The sequence below is a fragment of the Canis lupus genome, chromosome 37, assembly GCF_011100685.1.
Source record: "Canis lupus familiaris isolate Mischka breed German Shepherd chromosome 37, alternate assembly UU_Cfam_GSD_1.0, whole genome shotgun sequence".
Lineage (NCBI taxonomy): Eukaryota > Metazoa > Chordata > Mammalia > Carnivora > Canidae > Canis > Canis lupus.
Window position 1 is genome coordinate 15,000,200 of NC_049258.1, and position 18,738 is coordinate 15,018,937.

At 38.5% G+C, this 18,738-nt stretch overlaps 1 protein-coding gene across 4 annotated transcripts in view; it reads left to right on the top strand.

Moving 5' to 3' along the window:
- The window catches only part of ADAM23 (ADAM metallopeptidase domain 23), a 187,541-nt gene that overhangs the window by 164,490 nt on the left and 4,313 nt on the right, over nucleotides 1-18,738 (top strand). For 2 of the 4 annotated variants that reach the window (XM_038585540.1, XM_038585537.1), the window contains 2 exons: nucleotides 130-241; nucleotides 12,267-12,357. In XM_038585540.1, coding sequence (XP_038441468.1) covers nucleotides 130-241; nucleotides 12,267-12,357 — 203 coding nt within the window. Of the gene's footprint in view, nucleotides 1-129; nucleotides 242-7,924; nucleotides 8,016-12,266; nucleotides 12,358-18,738 lie in introns of all 4 variants that reach the window. The other 2 variants (XM_038585538.1, XM_038585539.1) reach the window with 2 other exon arrangements.

Here is an 18,738-nt window from a genome sequence, read left to right on the forward strand (position 1 = left end):
AGACTTAAAAAATTCAACAGTTTTTAAAAGCTTCTGCCCTGCCCCATGGCTCTTTCACATTTATCACTATTATTCAGAAAAGCACAATCCCAATGACAATGTCCCATCTCTGTTCTTTGTTCTTCACAGGTGTGTAGTAATGAAGCCACCTGCATCTGTGATTTCACCTGGGCAGGGACTGACTGCAGTATCCGGGATCCGGTTAGGAACCTTCACCCTCCCAAGGATGAAGGACCCAAGGGTTTGTGTGATTTCAGTTTCAATTCATCACATACTGAATTTGTTGGTACTCTTCCAATGGTGCCAATATAACAACTTTTAATAGGTTTGAAAGGAGACACATCAGAATATCTTTTTTTTTTTTTTGGCCTTTCAAATATATAGTTCATGTTACTGCAGAATGAAGGATTCTAGAATGACGTCTTGAGAGGAAAAAAAATGTGTGAATTTCCCCTTAGTTTAGAACTGAGATTAAGAAGAAGTAAATATACCAATTTCCTTCCTTCCTGTTTCCTTTCTTTAGTTTAAACCTTCTTTTTCGATAATCACATATGTTAATCATTTTACAGTTTGTCTACACTATGCCAGTTTTCTAATAGATACAGTTTTTTTGGCCGATGTGAGACTCTAGTCATTCTTCAGTATTTGAGTCCCTCTAGAGGGAGATTGCAGTCTTCTTATTCTGATTAAACATGCTTTTGATTAGGGAGAAGCTGAAAATCTTCACAGAATGTTAATTCTTTAAGAGAACACAAAGGCCTGGACTTTGTCTTAAACAGCCATCAGAAGGAGAGAAATTAGAATTTTATTTTTATTTTTTTAAAAAAGATTTTATTTATTTATTGAGAGAGAGAGCAAGGGGAATGGTGGAGGGAGAGAGAGAGAACTTCTAGCAGACTCCACGCTGAGCACAGAGCCCAATGCAGTGCTTCATCCCACGACCCTGAGATCGTGACCTGAGCCGAAATCAAGAGTCGGATGCTCAACCAACTGAGCCACCCAGACGCCCCTAGAATTTTAGAATTAAGAGGTGTCTCAGTGACCATCTAGAACCACCCTCACTTTGCAGATGAGAATACACAAGCCTTGAAGTCAGGTGACATCCTATAAAGTTACCCAGGTAATTAGAGACAGGGCTAGGACCAGGCCCATTGCCTCCCATTACATTGTGTCATAATGTAGTCTTTGTCATCATGAACATGGTAATCACTTTCTCATTATTCCCCTCATTCCCAAGCCCTCATGTTTTGCAAAGATCTAAAGAAGTCATCAGTTGTAATAGGCTTACTACAGCATCTATCTAGCATTGTACCTGAGAAACCAGAGTTATTGGAACAAAGGATGAATCCCAGTGACATCATACACCAGGTTCTTCTTTTTCATGGTACCACTAATGGTGTTTTATAAATAACTATCATGATTTTTTTTTCCGGCAGGTAGGAAAAAAAATGCACCTAGAAACAGTGATTTTGATCTGCTTAGTTTTGCATGAAAGCTCATTTAAACTCTGAACTTCAGCATTGTCCATATGGGTAAATACAACTTCAAAAGTGTATGAAGCTCCATGGTCCCCAATTCCTGAAGAGATGTAGCGGTCTGGGTGCATGTGTAATGTTCAGTAATAGTGGGTGTGCTAAACACTCTTCGTGCATTTGCTGAAAATGCCCATGATGCTAAAATTCTATAAGAATCATAGTCACGCCCTCGCAGTCTATTTCTGTTCTCCTTTTTCTATTTGTAAAAAGGAACCAATTCCACTTTCACATTTAGTCTTTAGTTACCTTAAAACTGGAACAAAAAATTCTTGGATCCGCCTTCAGAAGTTGGATTTAGAGTGGATTTAAAGCTCCCACAAGGGAAACAGACATTCACACTTTCCAAATTTTCTCTCCATGGCATGTCTGATTCTCCTAAAGGTCTAGATGCTGTTTCCTCAAGCAATGCATAAAGATGCCTGAAAAGATGAACAGAGCTCCATTGCCTAAGACTCTGTCCTTTTTCATTAGGTGGAGTGGGGATTTATCAGGTGTCTGGATCTGTCTGTTCCCCAATTCCTCACCCACCCATGCCTAGAAAGCTTAGATGGAGGTGTAAACAGCCGCATTCTGGAGAAGAGATTCATGGCTGCCTTCCGTTTTGTTTTCCTTTTCCCTGTGATTCTATTCTATACTGTCTTTTAAAAATAACTTTTATGACCATTCAAGTAATACATGTTTATTGTAGAGAATTTTGAAAATACAGAAAAAGGTTAAAAAGGAAATAAAAATCACCCTTAATTCCACAACTCAGAGGTAATCAATATACACATTCTGGTGTGTTTCTTTTCTGTTGCACATTTTCTTTTTTCATTATTAATGAAGACAATGGAATCACTAAAGTAAAGGCACCCACTGGTTCCAGAATTGTTAAAATCCTCATGACTCTGATAATCTTGATTAAGTTGAAAAAAGCCATTAATTACTACAAATGAAGAGCAGTTATTATAAATTATTAGATTTCCAGAAAAGCCATGCAATTTTAGTATGACTAAATAATAGCTCTGTCTATAATGGTTGTTAATATCTTTTCAGCCTCTATAGAAAAATCTGTTAATACACAAGTAAAATGAGAAACAACAGAAATCAAAATTTTAACACCTCATAGTGAGTTTTATGATTTTATTTTTTATATTCTGGTTAAAAGAAATTGGTAAGAGTATTTTATCTCTCATTTTATCCATAGAAAATATTTATTGACCATCTACTAGCTAAAGAGCAGCATATCCTTGGCATACTTCAGGTCCTCAATAAATATTACAGACTTTCCCATTGGGAACATGTGAAGGAAAATAAGATGGTGCATGTTAGTACTGTTTTTCAGTTTATCAGTAATGGTTTGTTGTATTGCCTTGTTGAAGAGTAGCAGGTCATGAACTCCAAATATTGAAACAGTGTGTACTTTCTTGACTGTAGGTCCAGCAGCTAGTTAGGTGCCATAGATTTTCTCTGATTACCATATATTCTTTCTCATGATTGAATTAGTTTGGTTGGCACTTGCCTTGCGGATCACAGTGGTGCTTCTCAAATGCTTGTCATAAAACGGGCAACACCCAAGTGATCTGGCCTGTCTAGCCATAGATGACTTTTTTTGTATAGATACAGTGACAAGATATTTAAAAAATATTTAGTTTTATTTTCTTGTCATGGAGGAAAAAAATTCAAAAAGCAAAATGAAAATAGTCTTCTGTATTACTAACAAAGGCATGAAAGATAAATTTGTATCCAGCTGCAGGGCTCTGGATCAAAACCTAAATTAGTAAAAATCAAGGCAAACTCTGTGGCTTTGCTTCAGTTGATTTGGGGGCACCAGAAATTAGCCAATGTGTTTCAGGTATTTTAAAAGTAAGTGTCTGGAAGAATAAAAATTCAACATCTCCATCTGAGTAGGAACCAAAAAAAAAAAAAAACAAACAAAAAACAAACAAACAAAAAAAACAAACACACACACACACACACGTAAAAATGTTGCCATTGAAGTCACTCTGCACCTGTCTACCCACAGTTTAAAGCATACTGGTTTATTTGCTCCAACCTCTCAAGCCAAAATTATTAAAAGACAGGAAATGGCATTTCAAAGCAAAAACCATGTGAGCAGAGATTTTTCTAAAAAGGATTTTCTATTACATATTACTTCACTCATGTTCTCCACATTGACATTTATTTCACATATGAGGACTCTTCTGGTCCTTCTTCTCCCAACATGTGTCCACTGAATTCAGAGAAATTATTTTGGTTTGTCCTAATGGGGTAGGATAAGTTTGTACCCTTTAAAAGGCTAGAACTCCCACCTGCTGCAGGGAGAGCCAGTAGAAGTACTGGTAATTTTTGACAATTCATGGACATCTTTGATTGGTGCTTATTATGCAGTACAGTGGAACTTTTCAAACTGGATGGTTTGCATCGCCATTACGGGAGGGAAGAGAAGAAACTGGAACATATCACATGTTTCCATTGATAAGGAAGGACAGAGGCCTTCCTGGGAGCTTTGCTCAGACCCTTTCATTATGTCCATAGTCATCAAATCAGAGATAGAAGGGCCTTAGTGGTCATTCAGTCCAGACCCGCTGTTCTACAGATGAGAAGACTAATTTAATTATTAGTTAACAGCTAGGTAGGGACAAAGCCAAGAATAAAACATAGATCACCTGATCTTGAGCCTAATGCTCTGTTATTGTGCACTGCCTTATTTAAAGCTGAGTATTAAGTTATTCTGCTGGTTCTCATAGCGCAGTAATAAGTAGAAAGGGTCAAACAGTAACCCTGTTGTGATTAAGCTGGTTAGCTGATCCATTACCTGTCAAGGGAGTTTTATATTATCAGCATTTAGCACTTTGAAAACAATAATTTCTAAGTCTTAATACCTTGAGGAGTATTACTTAGTGTTTACATTTACTGTTTGCATATATCTTGTTGATAACTTCCTTTGTGAGTACACAAATCTTTGATTTTGTAGTTCAGATGACTACAGATGAGTAATTATGATTATCATATATGATTATGCTCATGTATAATTATGTATCACTTATGTATTTTTCTCATTAATAATGGCCTCATCAATAACTGAAGGATTTACCAGGTGTTAATTTTTTAGTAACTGAATTGATTTTGTTTGAGTTCAGAAAAACTCCAGGATATTTTCATTGACAATGTAAACTGTCTGAAATAATACTCTTATATGAAATAATTTTTCATCTTCTTAGACATTTCATCCAATGTATCTGAAAATGAACTTATTTTTTAATTTCATGGAAAAGAGTAAGGAGATCTGATTGTCTAACATTGAAATATGGAGCTAGAAAACATGCTTGTCATGCCAGTGTTATATTCTAAATTATAAAGAGTATATTTAGTATTTATTTCTAATCTTAAATTTTAGTGAAATCATAAATCCCTACAGAAGGAACTTTGGCTTATAAGAGTACAGATGATGGCTTTGATGCTTCCAGTCTTTGAATTATTAAGGGATACAGGATGATAGCCCTTTGGCTCATTAGAATCACTTAGATGAAATAAATGCACCTTTTTTTTTTTTCAGAAACTCTCAAAAATAAGAAAAAAAACCCCAATTGCTCAGTTTCAAAAGCACAATTTCACTCTATTGGAAGCATGACTTGTCTGTGGGAGAATTCTACTAATAAAGTAGAAAGTCTTACGAAAAGGAGGAAAGTTATAGTTTGTATCTTAATAGTACAAGTTTATTTAAAAATGTGCCTTTACATGTGATACTAGATAGCAGGTAACCCAAACTAAAAACAATGATAATAATAAGCCAAAAGACAACAGAAATTGGTGAGAAAACAAAAATGAAGACATACCAGTAGGTAATAAAGAATTTCCACAGACAAGTTATAACGCAAAGGTAAGTACGTTAAAGAGTTAGGGAAGAAAGTTGAGTCCCTCATAGGGGGATTGTGTTATTAGCTAGAGTCTTTACTAGTTCCATCTCCAGGTTTGGTGGGACGCGGAGAAAAAAAAGGTATGTCATCATGTGCCTGGCATAGTTCCTGGAACAAAAAAGACATTTAATAGATAACAAATGAACAAGTGAACGAGTGAATGAATGAACAGATACAGTTGCATCACTAATCAATTAGTACAGGAGTAAAACGACAGCATAGGCCCCCAAAGATACAAGGTGGGGTTTGGGGGGGGTTGTTTTTTCTTCTTTTAAATAAGATAAATCCTTTGTAGCTGCAAGGAGCAGCTGAACCTTCCGTTTTCAAATTTGTCCCCTGCAAAAATCCACCCACTTGTGAGCCAGTTGATTAATTCATGTCAGTTTAAAAGCAGGTTGAATCACAACCTTCTGGAAGAGATAACCCTCTTCAGTATCCTGATAGAGCCAAGTGTATTTCACATACGTTCTCAATGTACGAGAGTTGAAGGCAGCGAGAGGGAAGGAGGGAGGGTGAACAAGGAGGATGGAGGATACTTTTGAAAAAGCTCTTTTCACACTTAATTTATCTCTCTTTGGTATTAAGAGTTGTTATCAGTTAAGAATTTGAAGATAATTATTCTTGCTCAGAAGAGATTATAGGCTGTATTTGTTTACCTGGAATGCATATTTGAAGCATCTACAGAAATGCCTTGCTCTTCTGTTTGATTTTTAAAACCCACATGACAGATTGCCTAATTCTCTTGATTGTACAGTGAGAAATTACATCTACAGCAAACACAAAAGCCTCTTTAAATTGCCATTTTATTCATTCATGCAGTTATAGTTTTTAAAAATTAACAAGTATTCATGTAGCACCACATCTTACCTGTGTGTGTGTGTGTGTGTGTGTGTGTGTGTGTGTGTTTCCTACAATTTAGCACTCTAAAACATTGTAGCTTATATAAAAATTGGACAGGTAATAGGACTTTCATGCATTTTGGCTCTGAGGGCCAATGCCTAAATCTTAAGGGAAAAAAATTACAAAATAATATGTCCTGGTTAATTTAGTATTCTGAAGGCAATGATTTTTCTAAGATCTTTTAAAAAAATGTGTATTTCTATCTATAATACCTTTCATTCCAGTATTTGCCTTCACAGTTTGGAAATCTGAGATATAGTTCAGGTTATTTTGGATTATAATGTATTGTTCTATTTGGAAAACATCACCACCATCTTATATGTTGGTCTTCTTTCCATTCTCCTCAACGTCCTCAGTAGACTTTCTCTGTTTTCTGTTGTATTTCACATTTTTTTTTCTTTTTAAGAACAACTCAGGTTGTACCTTCCTAATGATAAAGCTAGACTGTTACTCATATTATTTGCCCTGTGATGAAATGAAGTACAGCTGCTCACCAGGGTTGGAGATCTGAGGTTCTCTCTCTTCTTTCAGAGAGGAGTTAGACAAAAAAGGTCAATGACCCCAATATTGAGCTTTAAACAGTCGTGAGTTCAAATTGTGGTTCTTTGTTTTGCTTCATTGCCTCACAGCACACAGAGTGTGTGATGCAGCCTTATCAAAGTCAGTCTCTCTTTTCATTAGTAAAGTGATTTGAAGCCAGTACTTTCGATTCACATGGGAATGAGGTAAAGTGTGTATGTGTCCACACGCTTGCACTCACACACTCAATCTTATTCTGCCTTTCTGCTTCAATGTTAACCTTCACCTTGCCTGTGTGGAGAGCAACTTGAGGACCTCTACTCAGCGCAGGCCCTTTTTGCAAGATCCGAAAGCTCTGCATGGAAGAGGTGATGTGCAAGCGTGGAGTATCTCCACTCAGTAATCTACTGCTGGCTGGTCCACGCCTCCTGGTGACCCTAACTTTTTCTCAGCGAGTAGTTTATGGACTCAAACTGTAAACAAAAAAAAAAACCCTAAATGCCCAAATACTGTGACAGAAACCCAAACATTGCAGAGTTACGTGAAATACACTCTTACAGGTGAAAATACACTTAATCTTAAAGATAGTCTTTTAAATTTGTAAGGACTTTCACAAAATTAGATAATAAATTCTGAATTTTAAAAACATGTAGCCTCTTAGGCATATTTTACAGTTTGAGAAGTTTATAAAATATACTAATGGCTTGTTACTTTGTAATTGAAACCCAGACTTGCTGTTAGGCAGTTTAAATGATATTTTAATTCCAATTCATTCCTTGTAGGAACTCTAATTCAAATTAGATTATATATGGGTTCAACAGCATTTATAAGAGATGATGTTTTTAAGAAGGGTTTGTGGAGTTTGCAGTTAAATTATCCTCAAAATTATACAAATTATCCTCAAGTATTCTCAGTGTGTATGTAAACCTTCATTTCAAATCTTAAAGGAAAGATGTCAGTACTTAACTGACTTCCAGAGCGTTTCCTGAAAAGGTTATTTTGTGTGTTAGCAAAATTGGTGTGTGATTAATGTCCTTTATTAAAAAAGATCTCCGTTTTCCCTCCGCACAGTGAACATGGCCACAAGCAGACTAATAGGTGCTGTGGCAGGCACCATTCTGGCCCTGGGGGTGATTTTTGGAGGCACAGGGTGGGGAATAGAGTAAGCATCTCTGTGAGTTTCAGAGTGTTTCTGTTTGGTTCCCGATGTGTGATGAGCTGACCCTTGTACCTGACCCCTACTGTGTGTTGTCTCGTCAACGTGTTTCCCATGCTAGTGCAACTTGTGGTGTGACTTGGATGTGTTTGTGTCGTGTGGTCTTCTCGTGCAGTGAAGAACCTTCTCCTGTCTGGAACAATGTGGGGCATAAAATAATATTGGGGTGCTTATGATGTCTTCTCAATTAAGACAATGGTCCAAAAGCTCCCATTGCTCCTCTACTTATTTTAAAGATCTTATTTATTTATTTCAGAGAGAGAACCAGAGAGCACAAGAGGGGATGGGGTGGGGTGGGGGAGGAGCAGAGGGAGAGGGAGAACCAGACTCCCCCGAGCAGGGAGCCCTACTCGGGACTCAGTCCCCAGCGGGGATCAGGACCTGAGCTGAAGGCAGACGCTTAACCGACTGAGCCACCCAGGCGCCCCGCTCCTCTCCTTATAGAAGTAATTTTAAGATACACCCTTTTGTTATGTTTTATTGGCAAAAATGCTTTTATATGAGTGTTTGCTTAGGATTCTTATAATTAATACAATCTTCACTAGTCAAATAGATCCACATATCCAACTAGGGATTATCAATAGTTGTAGCTTCTTTTTACGGTAATTGGACTGATAGTCACTAATATTTTTTTCCACTTATTTAGAGTGATGAGGGAGGCTTTGGTTAATTTTTTTTTTTTTTGTAAAGAAGTTATGTAGGGTATTGCCTTCATTTTTTTTCCACTTAAAATAGATAATTCAAATCAGAAGTTTACATAAATATTTGGGACCAAAGAAGAAGAAAGAGATATTTATCCAAACCTGTAAAACCTTCCGTGAATAGTTGCAAATTATCTGGTTGGCTTTGTCTTAAAAATAGCCAGTTCATAAATAAGTAACTTGTGCATCACTTGCCTGTTGATCTCTCAGAGAACTCTAAGGTCTTCTGGCACCTTTATTGAGGTTGCTCTGAACTGGATCCACATCCTCAGAATAGCTGTCAGTTCTCTATGGGATGTTGCTTTCATGAGGTTCCTAATCTTTAGGCTAAAAGAGCGATTTTTCCCTCTGTCTCTAATTACAAGGGACATTTACAAATGACAGAAATACCCCCTTCACATGCTGTCTCTGTGTTAGGGGTGGTGGTAACACTTCATAGTGGCCCAGGGGTGAAGTACTAGTATCTTGAGGAATCACTGGACACCCTCTACTCAACCGGACCAAACTGTGGGCATGTTGATCCTATTACATACATTCCTCCTTAGTCCCAGTAAGTACAGCCCCTAGGTGCTCTTCCATCCTGGGCCTGGGAGACCCAAGCACTGACACAGCAGGAAGAGGGGCCCAAGCCCATAGGTCCCGCTCTGGGCTGAAGATTATCTGAGCCTTCTCTCCCCTGCTTGGAAGGACTTTGACTTGACTTGCACCTGCTCACTCACAGCCCATCGGTAGGGACTGTAAAGTTCATTAACTCAGAGCAGCTAGAAATACTGGAAAGGATATTTTGTTTACCTTTACATGTTAGAAAATAAAGTATTATTGTAGAGGTAGCATCTTTAGAGAAAATAAAACTCTGTCCTATAAAAATTTCACCTTTGATCTGCTGCCTGGATGATATATAGAAGTAACATTTCTTTTTCAGGGGAAATTTTACATAGATATTTATGTGAAATTCCTCCTTGAAGAAGGATAGTTTTCTAAAAAAAAAAAAAATCATTCCAATGTTTTTTAGATTATTTACTGATTGTAATTGTGATGTGCTGCTGTGTACCGACTAAGGAAGGAGTTTTAATAATTTTCCCTTTGAGCCTTAGAGATAGGCAAGCCCCAGGGCATTCGTTGTAAAGCATGGTCCTTGTTACCAGCATGTTTTCCTCCTCCCTTCCAGTCTTGTTGGTTTGTGCCTATTTCTGGTTGTGACAGGTAAGTCCGTATACGTGTATTTTTTTCTTAAAATAGATTTGTTACTTATTATTCTGGGTTTCTGCACTGTTCTTGTTAGCTGACTGTTTTCCTGCAAATTCTAGATTGTGCCATAATTGCTAAATCATAAACATGGTTTTTAAAAAATCCACAATAGTACAATATAGATTGTTTTAACACCTCCTGGCTTAGCTGATATTGTAAGGTTCACTTAGTCACTAAGGATTCTATGGACAGAAGGTTTGGGGGGGGGAGTGGGGACTTTTATTTCTGCTCCTTAGTTTATAATTGTAAATCAGGAATCATTTCTCATGAATTATGTATTGATTCTAATCCCAGCCTGTTTTCTGAGCTAGTAAAGTGCAAACCATGCCTAAAGCAGAATGTACATGGAAATAGAAATATTGTCTCAACGTTTGTTTCAAAATGTGTTTCCCTATTAAAGTGCGGGAAGGAAATACATATAAATGGGATGTTTCATTAGAGTAGGGGTTAGCAGACTTTTTGTAAAGGGCCAGGAGATAAATAGTTTTGGCTTTGCAGGCCACAGGATGTTTGTCACAACCTTAGGACTTTGCTGTCTTAGTACAAAAGTAACTGTAAACAACATGAAAACCTATCAGTGTGGCTGTCTTCCAATCAAATTGCTTTGCAAAAACAGGAAGTGGGACCACATTTGGCCAATGGGCTATAGTTTGCTGACCCTTGATTTTTAGCATAAGCTTTTGAGTCAGTCAAATCTGTGTTCACATCTTGCCTCTATAACTACGTTCTAGAAGTAGAACGCTTCTTCTATTAGACAGGGATAGTCATAACTCCTACTTTGTATGGTTTTTGTGAGGATCCAATGAGAGAATACTTGTCACATGCTTAAAACCACACCTGGCATGTAGTACGTGCTCAGTGTAGAGACACTAACCTGGTTATATTGCTCTCTTACTACTATGTATTATCATTCATGCGTTCCTGAAGGACACTGAGATGTGTGTTCTATAGGACCTCAGTGGTTAGTCTTAAGAACGTGTCACAAGCCCAAGAGCCTGAAGATACAACATCCCCAAGCCCCCACTGCATCTGTCCCCCACCTTTCTACTCACCCTCACAAGCACTAGGTGGTCTCTAAGTAAAAACATGTGATGCACACAATTTTGGTGCTGCTCAAACTGGCATCCATTTATGTACACAGTTGAGGGCACTGATGTGAGCAGAAAAGAGAATTTTTTTACACAGAAATGAATATATATACACCAAGTTGAGGATTTTAGGGGAAATACCAAAATTGGTCTTGTGACTTCCGGTACAGGATACTCAGGACTGGAAGGTTTCTGCTGTTTGGGGCACTGTACCTATGTACTAGCATCCTTAAGGATGGGATATTCAAAATAATCCTGCACTAAAGTTAAGGTTGCTTACCTTGAAAAATCAAGAGCTACAGCATTTCCCTCTGTGAGTGGAGAGGATGTGCTGTCCTGTGAATCGACTCTGAATCCAACTATTGATGCAAACTCCACTTGTGTCTTCTAGCTTGCTGTCCTCTCCGCTCCCTTTTGAAAGTATATCTCCAAGCCTCAAATTGCAAATGGGAACTTGAAAGATAGTCTCAATTGAACTTGCCGAATCTTTTTTCCATTTCCACAAAATTGCCTAAATAAGTTTTATGCTTCCTACCTATCTTGCCTTTGGAACCACCTGCCGTTGTTTCAATACTGTATGGATCCATACAGTGAAGAAATGCATCTCTGAGAGCAAGGCTTCAAAGTCAGATCTTTATTTGGAACCTCCTTCTGACTTTTAAATGGGGTCTGTTTCCAAGTGGGGGATAAAACAAAAATGTAGCATTCAGACAACTTGGTGTGCTGCCTGAGAGAGCACTTTATTAGACTATTTTTCCCTCTTTTCCTGCCCTCATTTGCCAGTCAGGTCTAGCTAATTCTAATGCACCTGGGTTCTTGATGTGCTCTTTTGCTTGTTTGATTCATGATGTTGGGAAGGAGGAGAAGAAAGATGTGCCAGCAGGTGGGGCTCATTTGCTTCAAAATCTGTGGAAGGTGAATTTAAAGGAACTTAATTGTCAGCGGTGCAGAAGCTTTAGATGTAGAGGCATTCCTTTCCAAGCAGTAGCTCTCCGTTGCATCGGCTGTGCAAATTAAGCGAAGTAAATAAAGACGATTTAAGTGCTTAGCGACTTTTCAATGCAGGGTATTTACTTCCTGAAACCACTTAACTGCCTTTCCCTCGTGGTAATGACAGTAGTTGGCTCATATGACTTTCTTCCCATGATCCTTTGTCACAGGTCCTAGTGCCACCAATCTCATAATAGGCTCCATCGCTGGGGCCATCCTGGTAGCAGCTATTGTCCTTGGGGGCACAGGATGGGGATTTAAGTAAGCAACGCCGCATGTCTTCTTCTCAGTGGCTCTGGCACTTCTCTTTTCTGCTTACATAACCAGGTTTTGAGTTCCTGCTACAAGATTTCAAGCTTTACCAGGAAACTGCTGAAAGTAAATTTTTTTTTATTCAGAAATGGGTTAGGAAAGAAGAACCATGGAACCACAAACGTCCTGTCTGGGCTAGTGGGTAAAACAGAAAGTGTAGATGGAATTTGCATCTCTAGCTGAAGGTGAACAAAGTAGAGGTTCTCCAGCTTTCAGCAGCAAGCATTCTGAGATAGTGTTTTTCATACACAATAATCAGGAAACTTCATGGTCAGGAAATGAGTGGATATAAATCACTTGTATCTGTTTAAAACTGGTTTATATTTCACTGATATTTTGAAATTTTCACAACGTAAGGAACCGCTTGTTCATTATTTTTTCATACGTAACACGGTATATGTAGCATTGTGATTTGAAAAGCTTCATTATTTGATAAAAAATAGATTTAAGAAATTTTATTCATTCCCTAACCAACTGAATCAGTTTCACATTGAAATTTGAAGTCTGTGGCTTTGTGATACTTAAATTTATTTTCTGATTAACTGTAAATTAACTGGTATGTGTCCAAAGTGACCTTTCAGTTTGGATTATGCATTGATCACTGAACTAAGTTTATTTAAATAGACATGGCAGATAGTCACAAATAAACCTTAATGATGATCAAAATTTGTAAAGCTAATTTATAAAGTTTAGATGTTTTCAGAGCTCAGATTCATTGGATAATTGCTTTTTATATCTTTTCATACTGTGGTGGCTTGATTATTATCATCTATAGATGAGACTTCCTGTGCCAAATATTCCCTGAGAAAAATTAAGTTCCAACCAGATCTGTCAAAATGCATTTAAATGGGAAATAAGACCATTACCTAAAATCAAAACCCACTATGCCTCTATCTGGTTTACTCAACAGAGGCAGTTTTTTACTTGAATTATCTGAATAATTGCATTATGAACTTTATTCTATTTTACATTTTGAATCCTGAAATCAAAATATTGAAACCAGATTAAAAAATATTATTAGAAAGGGATTACGAAGGGAAGACAAAACACATGATGACTTAATACATTCAACATTTTCTGCTAATTTTGTTATCATATTAAGATTTAATGAGTAAGCCTACAAGTTGCTGAGCAGCTCAACTTGGAAAGTTGTTATCAAATGGTACTTCCTTTCTGCAGAGAGATTTGTAAACTTGAACCTGTTTGCTGAAACAGTACTTTTGGCATCATCGTGTTTTCAAAAACACACACAAAGTGGGCAACTCAAATTTGAATTTCTCATCGTGGTATCAACAAAACATTGCCCTGATAATGAGTCACTCATGGTACCTTACCTAACAACAAAAACAACAACAACAACATCCATATATAATTTTGCTGTTGTTGTTATTGTTTGGTTTGGCCAGCCTTAATTCAAGCAAAAGTTTTTTCTTAGGTGCCATCTTACTGTAAAAAAAAAAAAAAAAAAGCCATTGCACTTATAGTAGTCCCATGATCTGTTATTATTTTATAATGCTTCCTTGAACTTTTTCATAAATATGCTTCGAGAAAAATAAATTTGGCTTGTGCTCAAGCTTATGCCTTTTTGGCATCAGGAAGCCTCAGTTTCAAGGACTGGAAAACAGTCCTGTGCATCTTTGCTATCCGGCCACACACAAAGCCAAATGTACCATCTCAGCCTTTGGAGTCAAGAGCACTATTCTGTAGCAGGACCTCAAAACAGTGGCCTGGCCTAGCGCACAGCTTGAATTGCATGTTTCTTTGGGGAAAAATGGAAAAGCCTTTATCACTGTGTATATAAGTGGATTAGGCCCTGTGCAGGTTATTTATATCTAAGAGAGATGTCTAATCATCAGAAGAACAGAGAAAAGGAAGGGGAGATGGACACCTAGTGAGGTGAGAAACAGCCTCCACTGAGCGCCGAGGGGGGAACCGCTGTGCAGACAAGTGTACTGCTGCCCTAACCCAATGCCCCTTCCCGTGCCCTATGACCCTAAAAATTTCTGTAAAGGAAAACATTGTAGGGTGGCACACGGTAATGTGAAGTATCTTTATGCCTTAGACAAAAAAGTGAAGATGATTCTTAGAGGCTGGAATTCAAACTTGGAGGAGCCACTGCTCTTCGAGGTGGCTCTTGGTGGCGGACTCTTCAGATCTGAAGATCTGAATTTGCTTTAGATTTTAATAGTAGCCATGTGGTTTACATTAAATGTTAAATATAACTACCTCTACTTTGCAAGGAAAGGCTTTGGGTGCCAAATGATGCAGTTTAGGTTTTCCTACCACTTGGGCAATTTGGGAGATTTGTCTAGAAGGTATTTGCTAATTGAACTGAAAGTCTGAGTTTTTCATGGAACTCAAAGTAAATACAAAAGAGTCATTTAGGATCAGAAGTTGAAGATCGTTTATAAAAGAGATTGCTTTAAATACTTTTATTGGAAATCCTTCCTGAAATTGTGTTTTACTAGATGCGAAAAGCAAAGCCAGTAGCAAAGTTGCCTGAGTAATTTGAGGGTAACTGAACTTTCAGGCTAAAGGAAACATTATTTAAAAAAAAAATAAAGGAAACATATTAATGCTCCAGGGAAGAATCGCTTTTTCCTAAAGTCACATTTCTTGAGGTGGGACACCGTGAGCAATTTAAATGTGGAAGAAGTGTCAACCGTACATGACCTGTTCAAGTATAGATAAGAAAACAGCTATGCTCTGACCCCTGACAACATCTGCCGTTCTCTATAGTTTATTTCTTAAGCCATATTTCCTCTGAAATAGGTGGTAAAAAGCATGAATCTATGTGAGTGTGCATGCATGTGTGAAAGTGTGCACCTTTGTGCGAATAAATGATAATGAAATTTTGTCAAGATAACTGTGATTTAAAAAAGCAACGTAAGTGTAGATGACATCTTTCTAGCAGAATAATAGTCTGCAAGCTTTGCTTCATGCAAACAAGACTTCCATAGCTTCGTTGTAAAACTCCTGAAAAGAGAAAAAATGCTACTTGGCAGGTTATTTTCTTTCACATATTCTGATATGTGAGGTAGTGTGTGGTAACTTCAATTAATTCCATACCTCAGAAGTAGTTGGTTTATGGATTCCCAGTCTTTGGAGTGTTAGTACTTTTCTCTGAGAAATCCTGTGAAAAATGAAGGTAGGTTCTTGGCACATCAATTTGTCTAGCGTTTCCCCCGTATCTGCATCTACTTACATGCCCACCGCCCCCATGTTCCTTTTCCTCTCCATCACCCACACACATACAGTAAAGCTGTGGACTGTGCTGCAGAGTGTTGCAAACCTTGGTCCTGGTTGACTCATGAAGACTCATTAACCTCTGTTCAGTTTTGAATAGTAATACTACTTGATTCGATGTTTAGGGCTGTTGCTTAGACATTAGAAAAATCAAGTAGATGAAGGGCCGTTTTAGTAGCATCTCCTCTAAATCTTAGAAAAGGTAACAAATATATGGAAAGAGGATTTCATGGTTCCATTTAAAAGTGAACAGAATTTCTGTTACCACCTTGGACATGGCTTTTGATCTGACATTACCTAAATTTGAATACAGGCATTAGATATGAGCAATACAGTTATGACGTGCATATGAAGTATGTGAACACCACGAGTGATGGTGGTCAGAAAGAGAAATTCTAGGTGATAATAGGAAAAAAACTTGAAGGTAACAGTGATATAGATTGTTGACTAGATTTGAGGGTGAGTCTTGAGCTCTTCTAACCATATTACCGTGCTTCGGACTCTAGAGCCCTATCACCACGTCCCACTTCCTATCACTTGCTGTCTCAATGTAATTTCGTGCCAGTAGTGGTCATACTGGCCTGGAAGAGCTGCTCTGGACATTAAAAGTGTTACTTTGATAAGTCTGTATAGTAACCGTGATTTCCTCTCTATGAGAAGTTACTGGGGGTACAGATTCTTATTGAGGCCGCTTTTGATTGTAAGCTATTTTGTTTGGCCTGTGTTCCATTTCATAGGACAAACCAAAGAAAAGATAAAACAAAAGGTACTCGCATAAATGATATGTAAAGGATCATATCTGGGTTTATCACAGGAAGATTGGATTTTTGAGTGTCAAGTTGGATGAAATTTGTAAGGAATTTAATATTGCTAATTATATTTTCTCAAAAGAGCAAATGTCTTTTGTTTTTGATTTTGTAGAGTTAGGAAATCGAATCAATTTTAGCTAGTCTTTCTGGGAGGAAAACCAGGTTCCTGCTTATCTGAATTCCATGACCATACCCCAGTGGGGAACAAGGAGCCTAATTTCCTTAAATCCTGCAATTCCTGGGTTAGGCACTTTTTCACTCAGACCTAGCAGGCTGGTCTTCCTAGCAGGAAGACCCTGACTCAGACCTCTGGGGAAATGAATGCAGTCACAGGTGGCCTAGGAAGGTTCCCTAGGAGGGATTGAGTGAAGGGTTCTTGGTGGGTCATGATGACTCACTGTGGAAGGATGTGAAGGTAATAGCAATCGATGAATACATACCCTTGAAAAGACTAAAGGCTTTACAAACTAGAGATGGCTGCTGTTAACCGGAAAAACTTTATTTTAACTTTGTATAGATGTACATGTATGTAATATATATTGTAGACAAGAGTATAGGTTTTCAGACATCATAAAGATTGATGAAAACTGGGTCAATGGAGGATTTATGGATTAGCTAATATCAAATAATGATCCAGAAATACCTTACACGTTATGATGACAAAGTTCATTGCCTTCCCATTCCTAGTGAGCAGAGGGAGTTCAGATGAAACGCTTGTGGAAGGAAGGCAGCAAACATCTACCTGTGACGGTTGTGCTTTCACACTGAAATGGAACGAAAAGACTTTTTCCACATAGGGAATTCTCGATAGATGGTGGGTTCTCAGAACTCACCATAGTAGTTTTGCAATTTATACGTGAGAGAGCTGTCGCAGTCAGCCTGCCATAGGAGGGTCCCTCTCTGTCCTCATCACAGGCCCCTGCCTTCCTCCTGCTGGAACATCTGTGGGGGAAAGATTGTGCCCTGTTGGTATTTGGAGTCCATTTTCCCGTAGAAATACATGATTCTACAGGGTGATGTGTCCTCCTGGTTGGTCTGACCTGGGAACCCATTCACCCTGTAGACTATATCCTCCTTAAAATAATGCAATCTAAACTTCAAACACTGATTTTTAAAAGGAGCACAAACTTTTGGACCCTGGAGGTTGACTGGATGCCAGGCTGAAATGGAAATTCCTATCTCCATTTAAAAATGAACTGGATTGCAGTTAAGACCTTGGACATGGCTGTTGATCTGCCATCCGCTGAATTTGAATAAGGGAATTTAGATGTGAGCAAGGTTGTCATTTACATGCCCAGCGTTAGCTGGCTTGATCTTTATATTCGTTTTAATTGAGGGGACATTAGCTTCCCATTTGTCTTCAATTCCAGCAACAGATAGCTAAGTTGGTTGGAGTCCCTGGTCCTTCAGAGTCATTTGGCCGGGTCAGGCAGTCTTCGTTTTTCCCCACCTGACTCATGGGTAGAGTTGTTCCTTCTAAATCTACCTCTAAGGGCTGTGAGTGTGGGAAGCAGGCACAGGTCCTGTGCTCCCAAGCAAAGGAACTCTGAGCCACTTGCATTATGGGGCATGTCCCTTTGGGTCTCGGAGCAGCAGCAATGCCCACTTTCAAGAATAGCTGACTCAAAAGAGGATTGTCGGAGGTGACAGGGAATGGGGGAAAAAGGAAGCAGCTCTGTTGCTGTAGTGTTTGTGGCAGTGGATTACCTGCCAGGTCGGCAAACCACAGGCTTAGGCATATTAATGAAGACATTTTCATGAAAACCTTTAAGAGGAAAGGGAGATTTTCTTTAAATATATTTTTTTAATTTGTTATTTCAAAAAAGGGAGTATCAAAGTGGTCACCTAGGGACAAATGAGAACTTGGCGGGATGCCTTTATGCGTATTTTGAGCTTCAATATTGTGTTTATTTTGACTTACATGGTGGGGAGAGGAACACGCTGGAATTTTTTGGCACGGAGGCCTGAAAGGATATTGAGCTGGCCCTGAGCGGGCAGGGGAGAGCGGGATCTCGGGGACAACTGGTGCTCCAGTCTTGCATGACGCCTCGGTGGCCAGCAGCGTTGCACCCGCCCAGTGCGCAGACTCAATGCATGAGCCCCCCCTGCTTGATGCCCCACATGAAGCCAGACCATGGGGAGGTTGCAACCACCTTGTGTTGTTGCCTTGTAGTGTCTTGCTGGTTCTTTCCTTTCCTCTTTTTAAACATAGGACCCACTTTTTAGGAGACTGGACACTGCGAGCAAGGCATTTTAACTGGCTTATTTCCACTAA